The sequence below is a fragment of the Protopterus annectens genome, chromosome 11.part0 (assembly GCF_019279795.1).
Source record: "Protopterus annectens isolate FY-2018-M chromosome 11.part0, PAN1.0, whole genome shotgun sequence".
NCBI classification, from domain to species: domain Eukaryota; kingdom Metazoa; phylum Chordata; order Ceratodontiformes; family Protopteridae; genus Protopterus; species Protopterus annectens.
Genome location: NC_056745.1, coordinates 1,521,847,854 through 1,521,867,214, shown reverse-complemented (window position 1 = coordinate 1,521,867,214; position 19,361 = coordinate 1,521,847,854). Strand labels below are relative to the sequence as shown.

Below are 19,361 nucleotides of genomic sequence, written 5' to 3'. Positions count from 1 at the left end.
TCCCGATATGTAACAGCTCATCTGCATGCATTAAAAACCATGTAAAAATAGTGTGTTTTCAGTTAAATAGATGTATGTAATTCACAAAATAGTTGTTATGCATTTCTCAAGTTATACACTTAACTGTTGTGTGTTTTATAAGGTGGATTTGTTTTTTGTTGTCTTGTACAAATAATTTTCCAGTAAATGCACTACAATGTCCAGGGCAAGTACAGTTTACATTTGTGTGAAATATCTAGCAGTTATACATTTGGAGGTGTGATGATACAGGGATGCTTGTCCCACATGTGAAAACGAATGTATTTATCTATATCTAGCTATATAGTTAGATATATGGGCTCTCTGTAGATTATCTAGTGTGTGGTTAGTCGACTGCTTTTGATTGACTGACTAAGCAGCTGGTTGACAAGTGTATGGGGTTGAGGAATATGCCTTTAACCTGTGTTTGTGTGTTCCTGGAGTAATAATTAGCAGGGGTGTTGTGGGGGGGCTTGCCTTCAGCAAAAAAATAAATAAAACATAAATAATTTTCTTTTTTTTAGTTTGAAACTTTGCATATGCCATGGTTGTTTCTAAGCACATGAATATTGGCATGTTGATGTTGGCATTTTCGCATTTTAATGGTGACAATTTGCCATTTGTCTGTGTATTTTGTCTTTCCTACTTCTTGTGTATGTATATATATATATATATATATATATATGTATGTATGGGTCCCCTTCAGAATATCAAAAACCCGTATCCGTGAAATCCGTTTCATCGAGACAACAATATCAAATCTTTATTTATGCGAAACCTTAAACCAGCGAAAATGTTCACCAGGAAGGTAACCACTTGGTCACCTTGGATGTATTTGCCCTTTTTCCCATGATAGTGTGATCGCAGAGTTGGTATATATAGTGGTGGGTTTTAATTACTTTGTTGTGTGTATATTGTCCCAGTGGCCTAGTGGTTACTTTCCCGGTAAACATTTTTGCTGGTTTAAGGTTTAGTGTAAATGAAGATTTTATATTGTCATTTCGATGAAACTGGTTTCACTGATACGGTTTTTGATATTCTGAAGTAGACCTATATATAAATATGTAGTATTCATTTTATGTTATGATATGGAGAACACCTTATGTTTTGCTTCACTGACTGGCTTCCTATATTATGTAAAAATCTTTAAGCACAGCTGCAGTGCCTTAAGTTCAGAAATGTATAGTGTAAAGTATCTTGCCCCTGTCACTTCTATACTTTTAATCCTTTTGTTTTGTATCCTATATGTGTCAGAGTTTTGTCAGCTAAAATACATTGGTATGGCCATAATTGTTTTCACTATTCATTATTATCTAAGTTTTGTAGTGTACACAGAATGTTTTGAGGTAGCGATGTGCATGTGTGTGTTTGTGGGTGAAAGTGAGAGCGCACACTCAGTAATTAATGTGCTTATCAGGACTACATTACAATTCCACAGTGATTAATCTGACATGGCAGGCCTAGTGTATTTCTATGGAACAGTAATTAGTAATTCAAGAGACAGCCTGTGGGTGGAAGAGACTGAGTCTGCCATTGTTCAGTCCTCTATGAGCAGTTGTCAACCCAGCTTCCAAGGACTACTGTGTTATGTTTTGCATGAGACTAGCTAAAATGTAATACTGTGGTCATTATTTTTTATTTGCCCACAGTCAGAGTTTTGAGATGTCCACAGTCAATAAAATCAAATAAAAATGACAAAGCAGTTGATATAAGGAAGAAATAGGTACATAAAAAGCAGCACTATTTGAAGTGTATTGCACTGCGGTGGTGATGCTGCGGTTGCGTTGTCGCCTCACAGTAAGACGTTGTCCTGTTCAGTTCTCAGCTAGAGCATCTTCTGTGTGGAGACGTGTGAATGGGCATACCTTCGTTGAAGGTTATGCGTCAAGACCGGCAACTCGGCATGTAAAAATCTACTGCCAGTCATTAGCGGACTGGAGTTCTGCTGTGGCGACCCCTAACCGGGCAAAGCCGAAAAACACAACAATAACTATTTAAAGTGTATTACAGGTAAGCACGTTTGCCTTAACAACTTAGGACTTCATCATACAAAGTAAAATTGTCATGCTGCGTACTTCAACTTCAGCAGCCATCATAGTCAGTCGGTGGAAGAGAAAAACATTCATGTAATTATGCATCAAAGGGTGCATCTTAAAAAGTCTTAAAATTAATATATTCATTCATACTAAAAAACAGGCATTTATCTTAATATGCTAGTCGCATTCACAGTAATCTAATTCATTTAACCACTCAGCACTTCTTATATCCATATTAACTAGTTCCAAAATGTAAAAATTATCTTAATTAACATATTCAAAATGTAATTTTTTTCTTTTTTTTTTTTGTTTGCCATATGACACTCATGCATAAAGCTATGTATTTAAACTTCTGAAAGTCTGTCCTATGTGACATTCTAAACATGAAGTACCCCCTGCAGCATAAATAACATTCTTTGGACTGCATTTAAAATAACAAGGCGATTCATAGCTTAATTTAGTATGTTCACAGTAAAAAGAATGGAAATTAAGTACATCTAGGATTGTGATTCCATTAAAGCTCTTAAATTTCAGTTTTGTCTTGTTGATAAAAACAGGCTCATTTCCAATAATCTTAGTGATGAAATTGTCCAGTTATCCTTGATGATGATTCAATTTTTTTAACCCATTAAAGCAACTAAGCAAGCCGCTGTGGATCTAATGAATGTTAAGAGGTGGGAGTGCAACCATCAAATATTCAGGAATCCAAACTGTAAGTTATATAAAGACACACTATTAGAACAGACATCTTTGCTTTGGTTATTAACTAATGGGACAGTGTCTATTGAACATAAATGTTTAAAAATAAGAGTTTCTTCCTTGTTTTACTGAGGAATATCCTCTGTCAGAGGACTTGTGGAATGACAGACCTGGGCTGAATGAATGCCTTGTTTACTACCATTCTGATATAGGGACATTAAGTTTCTGACCAAAGAGATCTTGACTGTAGCAAACTTCACAAGCTGTGTTGTTTCTGATGTTGATGATTTTACAGTCAAGCCTCTCTAACAACCCATAGAGCCTTTACAGCTCAGCAATGCATGCTAGTTGCTCACTTTATTGCTGGCATGGTTGCCACTGTTGGGATCAGCATTGCCTATTGATGCAACCATGGGCACTGAGTATTTCTTTTACTGACAAGGAGCATGTTCTGAGTTCCAAACTCTGAAATGTGTTACTGTAGTCTTGAATATGTGCCCAGCAACTTGTGTGCATATACACCTTATTGTCCTAGACTGTCGTTTGCATGCCTGTATCTATTGGGTCCAGCTTCTATAGTCTTCTCTGAAGAATTGGAGTTTTCCAACAATTTTAAAGGAGAGCATAATTATACCTGTCCTCACAAAGCCTTTTTTTGTACCCAGTTATCTTAAACATTTTCAACCTATCTCTTGCTTATACCTTCTCATAAAAGTTATTGAAAAGATAGATGTTAAGTTGTCAATCTCGCCTTCATTCTTGCTTGATGGGTTCGGAGCCGATCCTCGGCTCCGACTCGGCACTTGCTTTAGCTCGAGAACTCCTTTTACCAGCTCGAGGCAGCCCCATATCCCATGATGCAAGGCAGTAAGTACCCAGATCTCGTTTGCCGCTTCGCTTGGGAGGTCTTCTCTTTACCAGCTCCTGGTAAGTAGTTCACATTTGTGATTTTTCAAGCCCCTTTTAGTTTAAAACTAATTTTTTGATAGTTTAAATTTATTTCTACTCTTTTTCTGACAGAAATCCCTGTCTCTTTTAATTTTTGTTAGTCAATTTTCCTATCCCATCCCCCCTGTTAGGGTGTGTGTGTTGTGTTTTATAAAATACCTCTTGGTATTTTGTTTAATTTAATTTTGACTGGTGTGTCTGTGTGTGTTGTGTTTCGGCACCATGTCAAAGGAGAGGGTTTCAGGTTTTAAGAAGTGTGACTCGTGCTGTCAGAAGATGTCTCTGACAGACGGTCACACTTCTTGCCTGTATTGTTTGGGCCCTCTTCACCTGCAGGACTCCTGTGCTATTTGTCACTCCTTCAGCCAGAGAGTCCTGCAGGAGAGAACAAGTTGATTCTCAGGGTCTTCTTAAGCGGAGGGCTCTCCGGCTAAGTCGGCTCCACAAAATCAACTAAAACTGCCAAGGCCCAGGCTTCTGTTTCTAAGCCTGCGGCCTCGGCTCCGACTTATTGAGTCGAGATCGGCTCGGCTGGAGCGATTCTGGATCCACAAAGCTTCGGCCGATGGCTATCGGTGCGAATCTGTTTGACCACTTCGATGTAGGCTCCGATCGGCTCCGACACCCATGTGGCACAGGCATCGGTGGCGGCTCCGCTCGGCTCCCACACCATTACTTTTGTAGCTGTATCGGGTCCGGCTGGAGCCGATACATCGAGCGTTCTGTCGGCTCCGAAGTCGGTGCCGACAGGATCTGTAGTATCGGCTCCGATGGCCCATTCAGGAAGAGGTCGAGGTCTCCTTCCTTGGAGCCGATACTTTTGGCTCGGCCGCCTCTTCTATCGGAACGGAGCCATCGGAGCCGATTTTCAAGGTCATCCAGGTTGTCAGATCATGACCTAGAGAGAGTGGTCAGTAGATTACTCAAGTCACAGGTACTGGCCCAAATGCTACACAGTCCGTCTCAGCAGGCGACTGTTGGTCCACACCCCGTTACAGTTCCTCCTTCAACTCTACCCCAGAGCTTGGAGTTGGAGTCTTCGGGCATGGTTACTGCTACGGCTGGAGGACGGATACCCCTTCTGTTCCTTCAGCCCCTACTCTTATCTCCTCTTCCTTAGAGGGATTCGGTGGTCGGGCTTCCATGGTCTCCTCCGAGGGGTGAGTGGCATCGGACCCTTGTCCGAGCCCGCTCTTCCCCTTGGAGCCTCGGCCTTGGTGAGCTCGGCTCCGACATCTGCCTCGGAGACTTCCTTTTCGGTGGTTCCTGGAGTTCCTAGCTCTTGGGCGGGTTCTCTCGGACCTGCCTGGGAGGGAGCATTCGAGGTGATGAAGAGTGTACTGGCCACTGGTATCAGTCAGCAGTCTGTTCCCGTAGCTCCTCCCTCTATGGTACCTGTTGACATCTCTGCCACTTCTCTTGCTACAGGACCCAGAGATCCTCCGCCTCAGGTTTCCCCATTGGGAATTTCCCCTCTTCCGAGGATTCTCCTGATGTTTGGGAGATCCTCCTAGGAAGAGGACTTGTAAGAGGAAGCATGTAGACTCCCCGAGTCTGTCACTTGGATACTGACTTTGATGAGTCAGAGGGATCCCTAGATCCCCTCTGAGGATGTCTCCTTCTCAGACATCCTAGAACTTCTCAAACAGAGGGAAACTGGCCCACCAACAATCCCTCTGAGGATGAGTCAGTATACCTAGAGGCGTTTGGATCTCGGCCCTCCACCTCCTGGGTGTCTCCGCCTTCGACCCCTTATGCAGGTTATTGCACTAAAGGCGTGGACAGCTCCTGACTCTGTAGAGCCAATCCCTAGGAGGCCTTCTAAATTTATCACTGCCCCTAGTGACAAACAATTCCTAACCAAGGGTGTCCCGCTGATGCCATGGTGGTGGCTGCGGCCACCAAAAGGAACTTGCAGATCCTTCCGTGCCCGTCCATCCTCCTAATAAGGACTCTAGGACCATGGATAGGTGCAAGCGGATGTTTTCCTCAGCGACCTTTGCTATGCGTTCGCTGAATTATCTTTGTCACTTCACCAGACTCCAGAGAGATATCCTGAAGGAGCTGGGAGAAGTAGTTCAGGATCCTACAGCTGCAGGGGCTCAAGAAAGATTGCTTCAGCTAGGAACCCTCAATTCCATTGCTAACTCCTCCATGCGGCTAATATCTTATGCTGCGGATGGAGCAGTAGAGCATGAGCACAGGTGTGGCTCTTAGGCGCCAAGCCTGGATGCGGCTATGTGATTTTTGGATCCCTTTAAGGCGTCCTTCACAAATTCTCCCTTTGATGGGTCAGCTTTGTTTGGCCCTCAGGTGAAGGAGACCTTGACCAGGTGTGAGCAGGACGGCAAGACTCTTTCTGCTGTTGGAGTCCGTTTTCCACCCCTTCTAGGCCTTATCCCAAAGGACAGAAGGGTGGTAAGATGTGGTTCCGTAAATCCCAAGGAGTCACGCCGATTCACGTGGTCAGTTTACCCCTAGAGGCAGAGGGGTAACAACAACAGGCGCTCTAGAGGCAGAGGGGTCGAAGAACCAGGGAAACAGGGAGCCTCTCTCTGACAAGCCCTTTCAGCATCCCTGAGGTGTTGCCCGGCTGTCCCTCCTTGGAGGCAGTCGGGAAGATTATCACTGTACCCAGAAGCCTGGCATTCCCTCACTCAAGACAGATGGGTACAGTCGATCATATCCAAGGGTTACATAATTCCTTTCGAGGAAAGTCCCTTCCCTCAAGTTCCCTTCCAGATGTACCACCGGTCTAAGGAGATTGCAGAGTTGGAAATCGCAAAACTACTGCAAAAAGAGCCATTCAGCCAGTTACAATAGACCATTCAGAGCCGGAATCTACTCAAGGTTCTTTTTGGTCCCCAAAAGACGGGAGACTGGAGACCAATATTGGATCTCAGCAGACTCAACAAGTCTGTCAGGAAGACAAGATTCGAATGGTCACTCTTCAGTCAATTCTGCCCTTCTTACAGAAGGACAACTGGATGTGCTCAATAGATCTTCAGGATGCGTACTATCACATCAAAATTCACAGACGCTCCAGGAGATTTCTCCGCTCGGCTGGGGTCCAGTCACTTCCAATTCAGAGCCCTGCCCTTTGGTCTCACTACAGCCCCAGAGTGTTCACCAAATGCATGGCAGTGGTCACGGCTCACCTGAGGCGTCAAGGATTCCAGGTGTTTCCGTATCTCGACGACTGGCTCCTGTCAGCCACCACCAGGCATCAGCTTATACAAGCCACGGATTACACAATAGACCTTTGTTCTCATTTGGGCATCTCAGTCAACTTGAAAAGTCATCCTTATCGCCCTGCCAGTCTATTACCTTCATAGGCAAACTTAAACACTGTTCGGATGTCAGCTACCCTTACAGAACAAAGAGTTTCAGACATTCAGACTCATGTCAGGATCATTCTGGCCAGCAAGAAAGTACAGGCCAGAATGGTTCTAAAGGTATTAGGTCTCATGGCTGCGGCCATTACTCTTCTTCCCCTGGCTCGATTCTACATGCGCCTCCTTCAGTGGATGCTGTTCACTCAGTGGTCATACCAGCAACTCCCAATGCGTCACCAGATTCTGGTGACACAAACATGCAAAGAACATCTTGCTTGGTGGATCACATCGTCTCAGGTTCACCAAGGCAGGTGCTTTGTACCTCCGTCCCCGATAGCCACTGTCACCACGGATGCCTCCTGATCGGGTGGGGGTCATTATCAGGGCAGGATGGTTCATGGGGCGTGGCAACGGTGCGAGTACGGTCTGCACATAAATGCCCTGGAGATGAGAGCAGTGCTTTTAACGTTGCAAGCCCTCAGCGACTTTCTTCCCGTAGGGACAATTGCAGTCCACACAGACAACATGTCTGTAGTTTGGTATATCAACAAACAGGGCGGAACCAAGTCCTACCCCTTGTGTCGGCGCTCAGACTATGGCAATGGGCGATCTCCTCTCATCGGTTTCTGGTAGCAACGCATATCCCTGGGAAAACCAACATTATAGCGGACAGATTGAGCAGAGCTATTCTCATGCCTCACGAGTGGTCTCTCAAGCAATCCATAGTGGAAGAGATTTTTCTGGAATGGGGTCGCCCATGTTGCGATCTTTTGCTACTCCCCAAAACAGCAAATGTCCAGACTTCTTCAGCCTCTTCCCTCTATCAGGCCATCCCCAGAGACGCTCTGACCCAGGATTGGCCCCAGGGACTTCTTTATGCCTTCCCTCCATTTCCTCTGATCCCTCAGGTGATCCAGAAAGCTACCGTTTGAGAGCCAAATTGATTCTCATTGCCCTTACTGGCCTCGACAAGTTTGGTTCCCGTTCCTCCATCATCACCTTTTGGTGCAGCCGTGGCATCTGGACCCAGTGCCAGATCTACTGATTCACCAATCCGGTCAGCTGCGGTCAATCCCTTCTCTCAACCTCACAGCATGGTTGCTCCACTTCCTTCCTTAGCCAGGCTTCCTTTGATCTCTAACCCAGTTAGAGATATCATAGTAGCTTCACTAAAATCCTCTACCAGGAGGATTTACACAAGCAAATGGAAACGTTTCTCTTATTGGGCTAAGGCCCAAAATATTGATCCTTTTACTGCCCCTGTTCAGGCAGTTCTGGACTTCTTAGCAGAGATTTTTCATGCAGGCTCCTCTTCTTCCACAGTCAGAGTTCAGTTGGCTGCTATTTCTAATTTTCATGTCGGGATAGCAGATCATAATATTATGTCCCATAGGCTCTGCAGGGCCTTCTTGAAAGGAATTTTCCTACTAAAGCCTCCAATCAGGAATCCTCCTCCTCAGTGGGATCTAAATTTAGTGCTGACATCCTTGATTCTTCCCCTTCGAGCCAGCTGTTTCTTGTTCCCTGAAATATCTTTCTTGGAAAACGTTATTCCTAGTGGCTATTACATCTGCCAGGAGGGTGTCTGAACTTCATGCTCTTCGGTTCGACCCCCTATTTGATTTTTCACAAAGACAGAGTATCTTTGAGAACTAATCCATCCTTTTTACCTAAGGTCGCTTCAAAAACAATCTGAATCAATCCATTGATCTCCCTGTATTTTTCCTAACTATTCAGATAGAGCTGAACAAAAGCTACATTATCTTGGCGTCCACCGTCAGCTTAGATATTATTTGGACAGAACAAAAATTTAGAAAATCTGATCAACTTTTTGTTTCCTATGCGGATAATAAAAAGGCCTTCCTGTTTCTGAAGTGACTTTGTCCAGATGGCTTTCTTGGTCATCACTGAAATTTATCGATCAGGGGAAAACAGCTGTGCTCAAAACCTAAAGCACATTCAACTAGGAGTTTAGCTACTTCTACAGCTTTTCAAGCTAGACTGCCTTTGGACACTATTTGTGCAGCGGCCACTTGGGCCACTCCTCACACTTTTGTTTCCCATTACAAATTGGACTTGGCCTCCAGGGACAGAGCCAGTTTTGGCTCTACAGTCCTCAAGAGTTTGTTCCATTGAGCCACCCAGGATAGAGGTGCTAGGGGCGGTCCCATCAAGCAAGAATGAAGCGAGATTGACAACTTAACATTAAGAAGTTATGTACCTACCATAACGTTCCATGTTAGTTGTCTTCTCGCCTTCTTTCTTCACCCTCCCTCCTTCCCCTGGCCTGGACAGACCTTGTATAAGAAACTATTATGCTAAAGACCATTCAGACCTGGTCCTTTTTCCATCTGTAAGTTTCTTCTTCCTTTGGGAAGTATTTTATGCTTGGTGTTATTGCCCTTTGTCAACAAATGAGATCTGGGTACTTACTGCCTTGCATCATGGGATATGGTGCTGCCTCGAGCTGGTAAAAGGAGTTCTCGAGCTAAAGCAAGTGCCGAGTCGGAGCCGGGGATCGGCTCCGAACCCATCAAGCAAGAAAGAAGGCGAGAGAAGACAACTAACATGGAACGTTATGGTAGGTACATAACTTCTTATTTACATGCATCTTGACAGTAGATTTGATGATACATACCATTTTAGTTTCCATACTCGCCATAAACACAGAAATTGCCCTTACTGATGTGAATAATCTCCTTTTTGGCTAGACTTTCTCTGAATCCTTCACTGTTTAGTGTGTTTTTTATGCTATTCTTGGATCATATTGGAAGTAGAGGATTTAGTTACGATAGTTAACATCGCTGGGTAGATTATACTTGGCTGAAGATTCCATTTTCTTAGATGGGTAGTGTAAATTCATTTGTGCATGATTTGAGGGTTATTCATCAGTTATTGTCTGATAGTTGGCTGAATGTAGACACCTCCAAAACTGGGGCTCTATCTGTTTATGCTTCTCTTCAAGATTCTTTTGCTTCTATGTAACTGCCTTGTTTGACGTTACCAACTTGGGGTTAGTAAAGTGCAAAATGTTGGTGTGATTTCTGAGTACTGGTTAATTTAAAAGACCATGTTCCGCTGCTGTTAAATGTTTGTGTTTCCATCTGTGGAGTATTGCCTGGCTTAAGCACGTGATACTTTGTGACGATATCCTGCTGATTGTCTATAGTCTACTCTCTTCTTGAGTTCACTGCTGCATTACCTTTTACCTAGAGCTTCGAGACACCAGGACTGATGCACTAAAGTGGGTACACAACTTGACGTGCTGTTCCTTTGAAGTACCAGTCATTACTAGCATGTTGGTCTCGTCCTTCAGGGACTGCATTAGTTTTTATCCAGTTTTGTATCACTTTTAATGTCTTGCTATTGTTTTTTCTGCACAACATGTGGCCCTTTTACCCAAGAGAGTTCAGTATCCCAGTTACCACTTGTTTACTCCACATTGTGTCCACAAGTCTGCTACTTGGGTTTAAAAATCCGTTGCTTATGCCTTTCTTATCAAGTGTCTTTGAGACATAGTACCACACGTGGTTTTAGGGCACCTCTGTGCTGGGTGTTTTACATGATCATTTGATTGGTAATTAAAGAGTGTGCCTTTTATTCAACACCTAATTGATTGTTTTTGTTTTTTTATTCTCTTGTAAGATTTTTGTTTTATTTTTCACAAGTGGAATGTTTTAGTGTAATTAATAAACTAGTCTTATAAGATGGGCTTTTTGAAATTTAGTAAAAAAATATTGAAAAGTCATTGAAGTTTTGAGTCGGTGTCATATTTGCAGAAGATATTCTTGATAGTTTTTTTTCATTCAATTGTTTTGAACCTTCAACCACAACCGATCATTTGCAAATGAACCACAAAGCCAGTGTTATTTGCAGATAAAGGAAAGCATATTCTGCATTTTAATGGGAGACTGCCCCACTAAACACGCTCTATCAGGTAATTTAAATGCAGGAGAGAATTATTTTCTTTACTTCGTGTCCACTCCTTTGTTTTCTCTTGATTTCGCACATCTTTTACCTGGGCGACTGCTCTTCAGTTCAAATGTAAATTCAGTGTTTGCCACTAATAAACGCCTGCTTCTCAGTCAGAAAACCTGAGGACCTCAGGTTCTTCTGTCACATTACATGAGCTAGGGTCTCTTCCTTTAACAAATTTGTTCAGTAGCTGTGACCATCAGGGATATAGGGCTATATATATATATATATATATATATATATGTGTGTGCATTATATATATATATATATATATATATATATATATATATATATATATATATATATATATATATATATGCACGGTGGTGGTGCTGCGGTAGCGTTGTCGCCTCACAGTACGACATTGTCCAGTTCGATTCTCAGCTAGACAGTCTTCTGTGTGGAGGCATGCGTGAATGGGCCGTACCTTTGTTGAAGGTTGTGCGTCAGAGCTGGCAACTCGGCACGTAAAAATCTGCTCCCAATCATTAGCAGACCGGAGTTCCGCTGTGGCGACCCCTAACCGAGAAAAGCCGAAAGACACAACAACTTGCGTATTATCGCAACCACATTTGGAGCGGGAGAAGCGACTCATTTAAAGGGCTTCTCCTGCCCAGTTATATATTTTGTGGCACAGCCGAGCTAGACTGCAGATTATGTAATAGTATGCCATGGTTAGGTTATGAAAGTTTTATTAAAAAATGCAGTTTAAGAACGCAGCCTTTTTGTTCCAGTCTGTATTATCTAGTGGAAATGTGTTTAAAAAGGTCTTGCATCAGCACTCCTTCATAATATCCATGCCGTTGTTGCCTGATAATGAGTAGCATTGTGTGTCGAGTTGTAAAGGCTTTCTTTTCTTTCTTCTCCACAAAATGGAAATCAATATTTCTTTTGACTAGAAAACAAAGAACTACAAGTAAATTGACCATTGTTAAAAGAAAGCTGTTGGGACTGAGAAGTGTGATTTATAACACTGCAGTAGTTTAGAAGCTCTGTTGTTTTGGGGAGTTGCATTTTAGAGAAATTAAATATGATTTGGAGAAATGGCCAATAAATGTCAAATATTTTTAAGCAGATTTTGATAAATAGCAATTATTTAGGTGTGATGTACTCTTTGCTGGTATTTGTACCAATCCTATTGTAGCATTTTAGTGGACAAGTGCATTTCCCAGTGTTACCCAGAAGTAAATTATTTGCTGTTGTGAAAACTTTTTTTTTTTTTGCAGGCCTACAATATTTACATAAAGGAAGGGAAATGGCTGTGCTGAAATATGTGTTGTGCTGCTATTAGGTTTGCCAGTGCTGAGTTAGTAAAATATGTCTTGAGTCACACAGTCGAATGCCTTTTTTATGTCACTTTTTTTTTATAACTCACAAGTATATTCATGCATTTTACTTTTTTACCTCAATGGTTGATAGTTAAAATGTGTATTAAAAGTGATAACTTATATTTTTTTCTTCTTTAGCAGTTGTTTAGTGTGTGCATTGGTATCACAAAGAGGTTAATAGTTTGATTGTGACCACATGTCAAGATTTTGAGATTAAAACAAAATGCTGTAGAATATTTAGACCCTATTTAAATCTTCGAGATGGATATAGTAGCAGGAGATCCTTGGTTTTTTGAAATCCGTCTGATTTTTCACTTGTCTGATGTACATCTCATTACATTTCCACTTTCTCTTCCCTCCTTTTATGTCAGGTTCCACTGAGCACATTTCTTGACCTACATTAGTTTTCTCTGGCATTATACTTCAGAACTTACTACTCACCATCCTCTGTCATTGCTTTGCAACTCTGACGCAGTCAATTGTGCACTAATGATGCAGTGAGTACATATTCTCCACGTTCAAGTGGGTACATGCCATTTGCTTAACCTCATCCTATAACTTTTCCTTTCACTTTTAGGGACTCTCCTTTGTATGTTCTTTGCCAGTCGTATCTGCCTTTCTTTACATGGCTGCCGTGACTACATGCGGTGTTCCATGTGTTGGCTTGTTAGTGTTTTGTACAAAAGCATGGTGACTGCAGTATTTGCTATTTTCAGCACAGTATTTGTGCAGCCTAGCATCCTGTTGGCTTAAGCCACTGCCCATCAGACTGCGTTATGTGAGTTCACATTAAGAATCATTACAAACCCCAGCTCATTTTCATAGGTTCATAGATTCATAGGTGTGTACTGGGCTAATGGCCCTGGAGCCTTTACAAGCCTAGCCCATAGAATTGCCCTAGCATTGTGCCGCCTGACATAAGTTCCCAGTGCCTCTATCAAGTAGAGCCACTGGAGTGACCCTGAACTGAACTTTCTATTTCCCATCCACTCATCAAGATTTCTCTTGAAGAGGACCAGTGAGGTGCTCTGCATGACATGTATGAGAAGTATATTCCAGAGCATGGGCAATCTCTGGGTTGTGAAACTGTCCGTCCAGCATGTTCTGTTGATTGTGGTAATGAGGTTGAGGTCTCTGGGGTGTGTGGTGCGGAGGGATTGGGATTTCTTTAGATGTAGGATTTTTAACAGAGCTGGGTCAGACATGGCTTTCTAAGTCAAGCAGAGATCGCCTCTAAGTAGACGATATGAGACAGGGAATAGCTGGAGTTTTTTTGAGTCTGTCCATGTAGGACATGTGTTTAAGGCCTAAGATCCTCTTTGTGAGGTGGCTTTTCCAGCTGTTGCATGTGTCTAGTGAGGTACATGCCAAATGGGGAATTATACTCGATGATTGGCCTAATGAGAGAACAGTACAGAGAGGTGATGACCTCTTTCTTCCTGGATGCAAACCCTTGGTAATGAGATGTGCCACACAGAAGGACTTTGACCACAGTGGCAGTGTGGTCGAAGAAGAGGTTGCTGTCAACCCTTGTACCCAGATCTCTTAACACCTTCACTGTTCAGTGGGCTCCCATCAATGTGGTAATTAGTGGGAACTGAGTTTTCCCAAAGGGGATGACTATGCATTTTTTGGCATTAAGCTTAACGCCATGGTTTCGACACCAGTCATTGGTCTCAGTGAGGCCTTTCTGTAAGATGTCTACATTTGGGGAGTTAATAATGCTCCCAGCTTGCAGTTGTTTGTGAACTTGGTCAGCCAGAAGTCCCTCTGTGTTGGCTTGGACTTCTGAGAAATAGATGCCAAACAAGAGATGACCCAGGACCGATCCCTGTGGGACTCCACCCGTGACTGGTTGGCAGTCTGACTTGGAGTCCACTACTTTCACACTGTGGGTTCTGTCTGTGAGCTAATTTGCAACCCACCTAATGATATAGGGGTTGATGCCTAGTTTGGTGAGTTTATCAATAATTCCTGAGTGGGGAATGCTATCAAAGGCCTCGGCCAGCTTGAGGTAGGCTGTATGAACTCCCTTGTCCTCATCCACAGCTCTGGTGACTGACTCAAAGAAGTCATCCAGGTTGAGCAGGCATGATCTACCTTTCACAAAACCAAATTGCTTGGGATCTAGAGTTTGGAGATTCCCTATATCCTTGTTAGTTAGGTCCATGATGATGTGCTCTATAGCCTTACATATCACACTAGTCAGGCTAATGGGGCGATAATTCCCAGGGTCTGTAGTCGCTCCCCCTTTATGGAGAGGGATGACTGTAGCAGTGCGCTGTTTGGTAGGGACAAAGCCTGAGGTGAGGCTGTGATTTAACAGGGCACAGAAATGTGGTGCCAGTTAATTTTGTAGTTCATGTAGAACACATCCAGGGATATTGTCAGGTCCCATGGAAGCTGTATTCTTGGCCTTGGAAAATGCAGCTTTAACCTGTGCTGCAGTAATGCTGGGTGCCTGGCATTCCTCCGGTATTGTGATTGGTCCTTTAGCGGGGGAGAGAGGGGTAATGGTGGCACTGAATCTGTTGGCCAATATGTTGGCAGTATCTGTTGGCGCAGTATAGAAGTTACCATTGTGCAGTAACTCAGAGCAAACCTGGGTATTGCCATGGAGATTCTTGATATAACTATAGAAGGCTTTGTGGTTGTTTTTAGTGTCTGCTACAATTCTGCCTTCATAGCTGGCTTTAGAGGTTTTGATGAGGGACCTCAACTTTTTGTTGAGGCTAATAAGGGAATTTTTCCAGTCTTGGGTCTTCACCTTTTTCTGCAGCAGTTTCTTCCTTCTATTGTAGAGTTTATTAATGGCAGGGTACCACCAGATTGACTTCCTTTTTTTTGGAGGAGAGCGTCTTGGCTCTGTTGGGTATGGCTAGTTACATGGATTTATGTACGTGTTCATACAGTGCATTGGTGTATGATTCGGCAGTCATGCATCTATTTTCCATTGACATGGGTGCCGTGAAGTTAGTCACCTCTGTTTTTAGGAGCCCAAAGTCAACTTTGGAGAAGTCTTTCATGGTGGTTACCTTTGCGGGGGGTGCGAGTGACATGTGGATTTTCATGGTGATTAGTTTGCGGTCATATCTAACCAGGGAGGAATTGACTGTTGGTGTAGAGCAATTGCCCATGTTAGTAATAACTAAGGATATTGCTTCCTCTAGTGGGGATCAGCATGAGCTGGTCCAAGGCATTGGAATTGATGAATTCCAGGAAGTGTTGGGCCAGTGTATTGGTGCATGATTAGTTTTCCCAGTTGATGGAGGGGTAGTTGAAGTCACCTAGTATGAGAGTGTTGGGTTGTACCCTAATAGTTTCCAGGGTGCTTAGGACTGTGGAGTGAGTGTCTTGGGGACATGGTTGGGGACCTATAGCAGTCTACGACCTGAATCGTCATCTTACCCAATGTTAGTCGTACCTGAAGTATCTCAGATGTGTCATTCTGGGCTACTAGTCTGGAGGTGTGCATATCCTTTATGAATATGGAGACACCACTGCCTTTGGAGTGTCGGTCCATGTTCTGGGGCCGAAAGGTGTGGAGTGAGTTATAGCCTGCTAGCGCAGGTTTGCTTTCTGCTGCTTTAAACCAGGACTCCGTTACAGCACAAATGTCGATGTTCTCCATTTTGGGGAGTGCTTCGAGCATCTTGAGATTTAGACTTCTGGCACTGAGCAGCATGACCCTCAGACTGCATTTATTTATAGCTGTTACAGTGGTAATTTGGTCTTTGGAACATCGCCTAATAAAGGCACTATAGGGGAGGCAAGAGCCTTAGCCAGTATCCGGAATCCCAGGGGTGACAGATACAGGCCATCTCTGGCAAAGCATCAAGGTCTGTCAGTTGTGTCATCCCAAGCAGACAGATATTGGATCCCCTTAGAATGACCCCAGAAACTTGGCCAATTGTTGAAGTCAATCATTTTCTGCTTGTACTGTGGTGTCATTCTGGGTGATGGTAGGATGCTGCTCAGGACTAGGGTCATACCTGCCCGGGCCACATAATCCGAGAGCTCCTCCATATCTCTTTTCATGTAGACCAGATAGGTGCATCTCAGGTCATTAACACCCACATGGACAGTGACAGAGTCATACTTGTACTTGTTGTGGAGTGACCTGAGTGCGTGTGTTATAGATTCTGGCACGTGATAGCTAACTGTTACCTTTTCCTTTTTTAACCTAGTGAGTGGGATATCGGTGTGACTCACTATCGAGTCACCTATGATTAATGTATTGGGCAATTTATTTTGCCTTAGGAGCATAGGTTGAGGGGCACACTATGTAGGTAAGCTATGTGTCTTGTGGTTTGTGCTGTGTTGTGGTTGAGTACGTTTCTGCCTTGGTGGTCTCTGCTGTTTGTGTACATTTCTATTGACAGCCTCGTGAAGGTGGGTGTGTGGTTTGTGTTTTTATGCAAGAGCTGTGATGGTGGGTGTTCTGGAGGGCTATGTGTTGCATGTGGTGTGGTGCAGGTCTTGACCTTCTCCTCTTGACCAGCTGTTCCAGTCTTGGCTTGAGAGTGCATGGCTTCCAATTTAGATATACAAGTGCATCTCTCACAAGTCTAAGTGTTGGGAGTTGAGAGGAGAGGGTTCTCTGTGTATGTGAGGCAGTTGCCACACTGCCTCAGAAAACCCAAGTTCACCAAGTTAATAGAAGAAAGCTTATGGTTTCTCCTCATGGCCAGTCCACTTTACTTATGTTTTTACCCCTGGAGTTTTTTTGTAGGGTGCATTACCTTGTGCAGTTTCACAATGAACCTCAACCATTTACTTTTCCAACTTACAGTCCTCTGAATGTTTTGCTAGAAGCTACTTCTACCATGTGCAATCTCTGTTTATTTTGATGTGTTAGGCAGACAACTTCACCATGCTGTCTGCTTCCCAAGGTTATGTTCAGCTTATGCTAAACAAGCCTATTTCTAGCTGTGAAACTTCTGGCACCCCACTGATGATTGTCCTTTCCTCAGTTATCTGTCCTTTAATGCTCGCTGTCCGCTGCTTCTCATCAGCTGTTTTTGATTATACCTCCTTGTTGATTGTTGCATCCCTCACCTTAACTTTTTTAGAAACCTGTTTTTAGCACAGTATCAAAGGCTTTTTGAAATCCATGTGTACTACAGCAAAAGTATTCTTGTTGTCCAGCTTTGTGGTCACCAAGTCGTAGAAATGTATCAAGACGGACTGATAGAAACTTTGCTTTGTGAAGCCATGCCATTGCCTACCTGTCAAATTATTAGCATTCACTGATTAAGTCAACCTGCCCTACAGAATTCTTTGCATGAGTTTTCCAGGGGATAGTAGAGAGGCTAACAGGTCTAGCTGACTTGTACCTTCCTATATCAATTTTTGCAGAAGAGCATTGTACATTATACCTTTCTAGATCAGTCTTTGTAGAAGAGCACTGCATGTTATTTGTATGGATCACTGTTACTGTAGTATTCATGATAGGAAATTAGCCCCAGACAGATCCTGCCTGACCCGCCAGAAACACCTAGAGCCCTGCTGACATCATGGTGAAGGCCTGCATCCTGAATAAAAAGGGCAGTTAGCCTATGCCGTATTAAGTTTTTACATTTTTTTTTTTTTTTTATGCAGGCATGTACTGTTTTTTGGTGGGGAAGTTGCAGACACTTGGACTGATTCTGGTTGTGAAAGGCCAAGAATTGTACCAATATTGCTTTTATTAGTAAGGCATGATGATAAAAACACCATAGAGAGTGACCAGAGAATTACCCCTGCCATTTGAGGTAGTCATATAAAGAAGGTATTCACTTTTCTTGCTACCAAAAATATGGCATTTTTTTGAGATAGCTCAGTCTATCTTCATGAGGACAAACTCTCAAACAGCAGCTCACAGATAAACATCTTCTGTCTGGCACAGTTAATTTCCAAGGGATAATTTAGAAAATCCAAAGAAGCCGCTGTACTCTTCATTATCCGACAAATCACTGAATACATTACCCCCTTTGGTAAGTATAAATCCAAGAATGTTGCTCAGTTGGAAAGACCTCAGAGATTTCTGGACAAGAATATTAAACTCCTTAAGTCCTATAGCTATCCTAATGGATTAACATGACTCCTTTTATACTCAGTAGCCTGCCAGCTGCCCTGATCTGAGGTGTCATAGTTTTTTAGCTATGAAAAATCTAGTTGAATTTTACCTTCTGTGGGTGCAAAACTAATGGTTTTACGAATGTTGTCATGAGGGAAATAAATCTACACCAAGTAAAGAAAATTTTCTGGAGTGAGAGGTTCCCAACTAAATGTATTTCCAGCATCTACAGGTCAAAGAAAGTGCCACTTTAGCCCTTTTTAAGGCTAGTCTTGACTGGATGGGCAGACACAGAATTACACCATGGTTATCATGCACAGCCCTGCTCCATGTGAGGGGTGAGCAGTATTAAGTGCTTGAAAACGGTAGTGGGAACTTTTAGGTGTGTCATCTTAAAGGTGCATGTGATTAGGCGTCTTATGGTTTCCATAACCACTTGTGTAGTATTGTTCCTATAGCAAAGATAGATCCCTTCTTTGGAGAAGCCTCAGTCTCAAGAGGAACCACTTAAACTGGCCTCATACATCTCCTTCTCTTCCTCCATAGGAAGCCCTTGCAGAGTTTTTGCTGAACTGGCTATTCCCCCCATGGACTTACTAAAGATACTTTCCACACAGCATAAATGCAGCCTGAGTTTGCCTCTCTGGCCACCAAAACTTTGCTTGCTTTTCCCTGCGTAGTTAAGGCAGTAAAGTAATCACTTTGTTCTGACTTGAGTTCAGCCTCTCCTGCCTAATCACCCCCATCACTGACATGGGAATTGACCTGATGGGGCTGTTATTCAGACAACCATTAGGGGTGGTTGGAGGGTTTTGGCTGGGGCTGTTATGACTCCATCGGGGTGGTTGGAGAGATTTTCACTTAAGGCCTACATTCCCTTTGAATATCTGGTTCACAGAGCCAAAGCGGGTGTGTGCAGTGGGCTGTCCACCCTGCTCATCCCTTACTTCTGCATGGAATGTTG

At 43.2% G+C, this 19,361-nt stretch overlaps 1 protein-coding gene across 1 annotated transcript in view; it reads left to right on the top strand.

The window, feature by feature from the left end:
- LOC122815102 (protection of telomeres protein 1-like) overlaps positions 1-19,361 on the top strand; it is a 1,603,082-nt gene that overhangs the window by 643,289 nt on the left and 940,432 nt on the right. Inside the window, exon 8 of the mRNA XM_044087343.1 lies at positions 17,941-17,957. Within this exon, the coding sequence (XP_043943278.1) occupies positions 17,941-17,957 (17 nt within the window). The remainder of the gene's footprint in view (positions 1-17,940; positions 17,958-19,361) is intronic.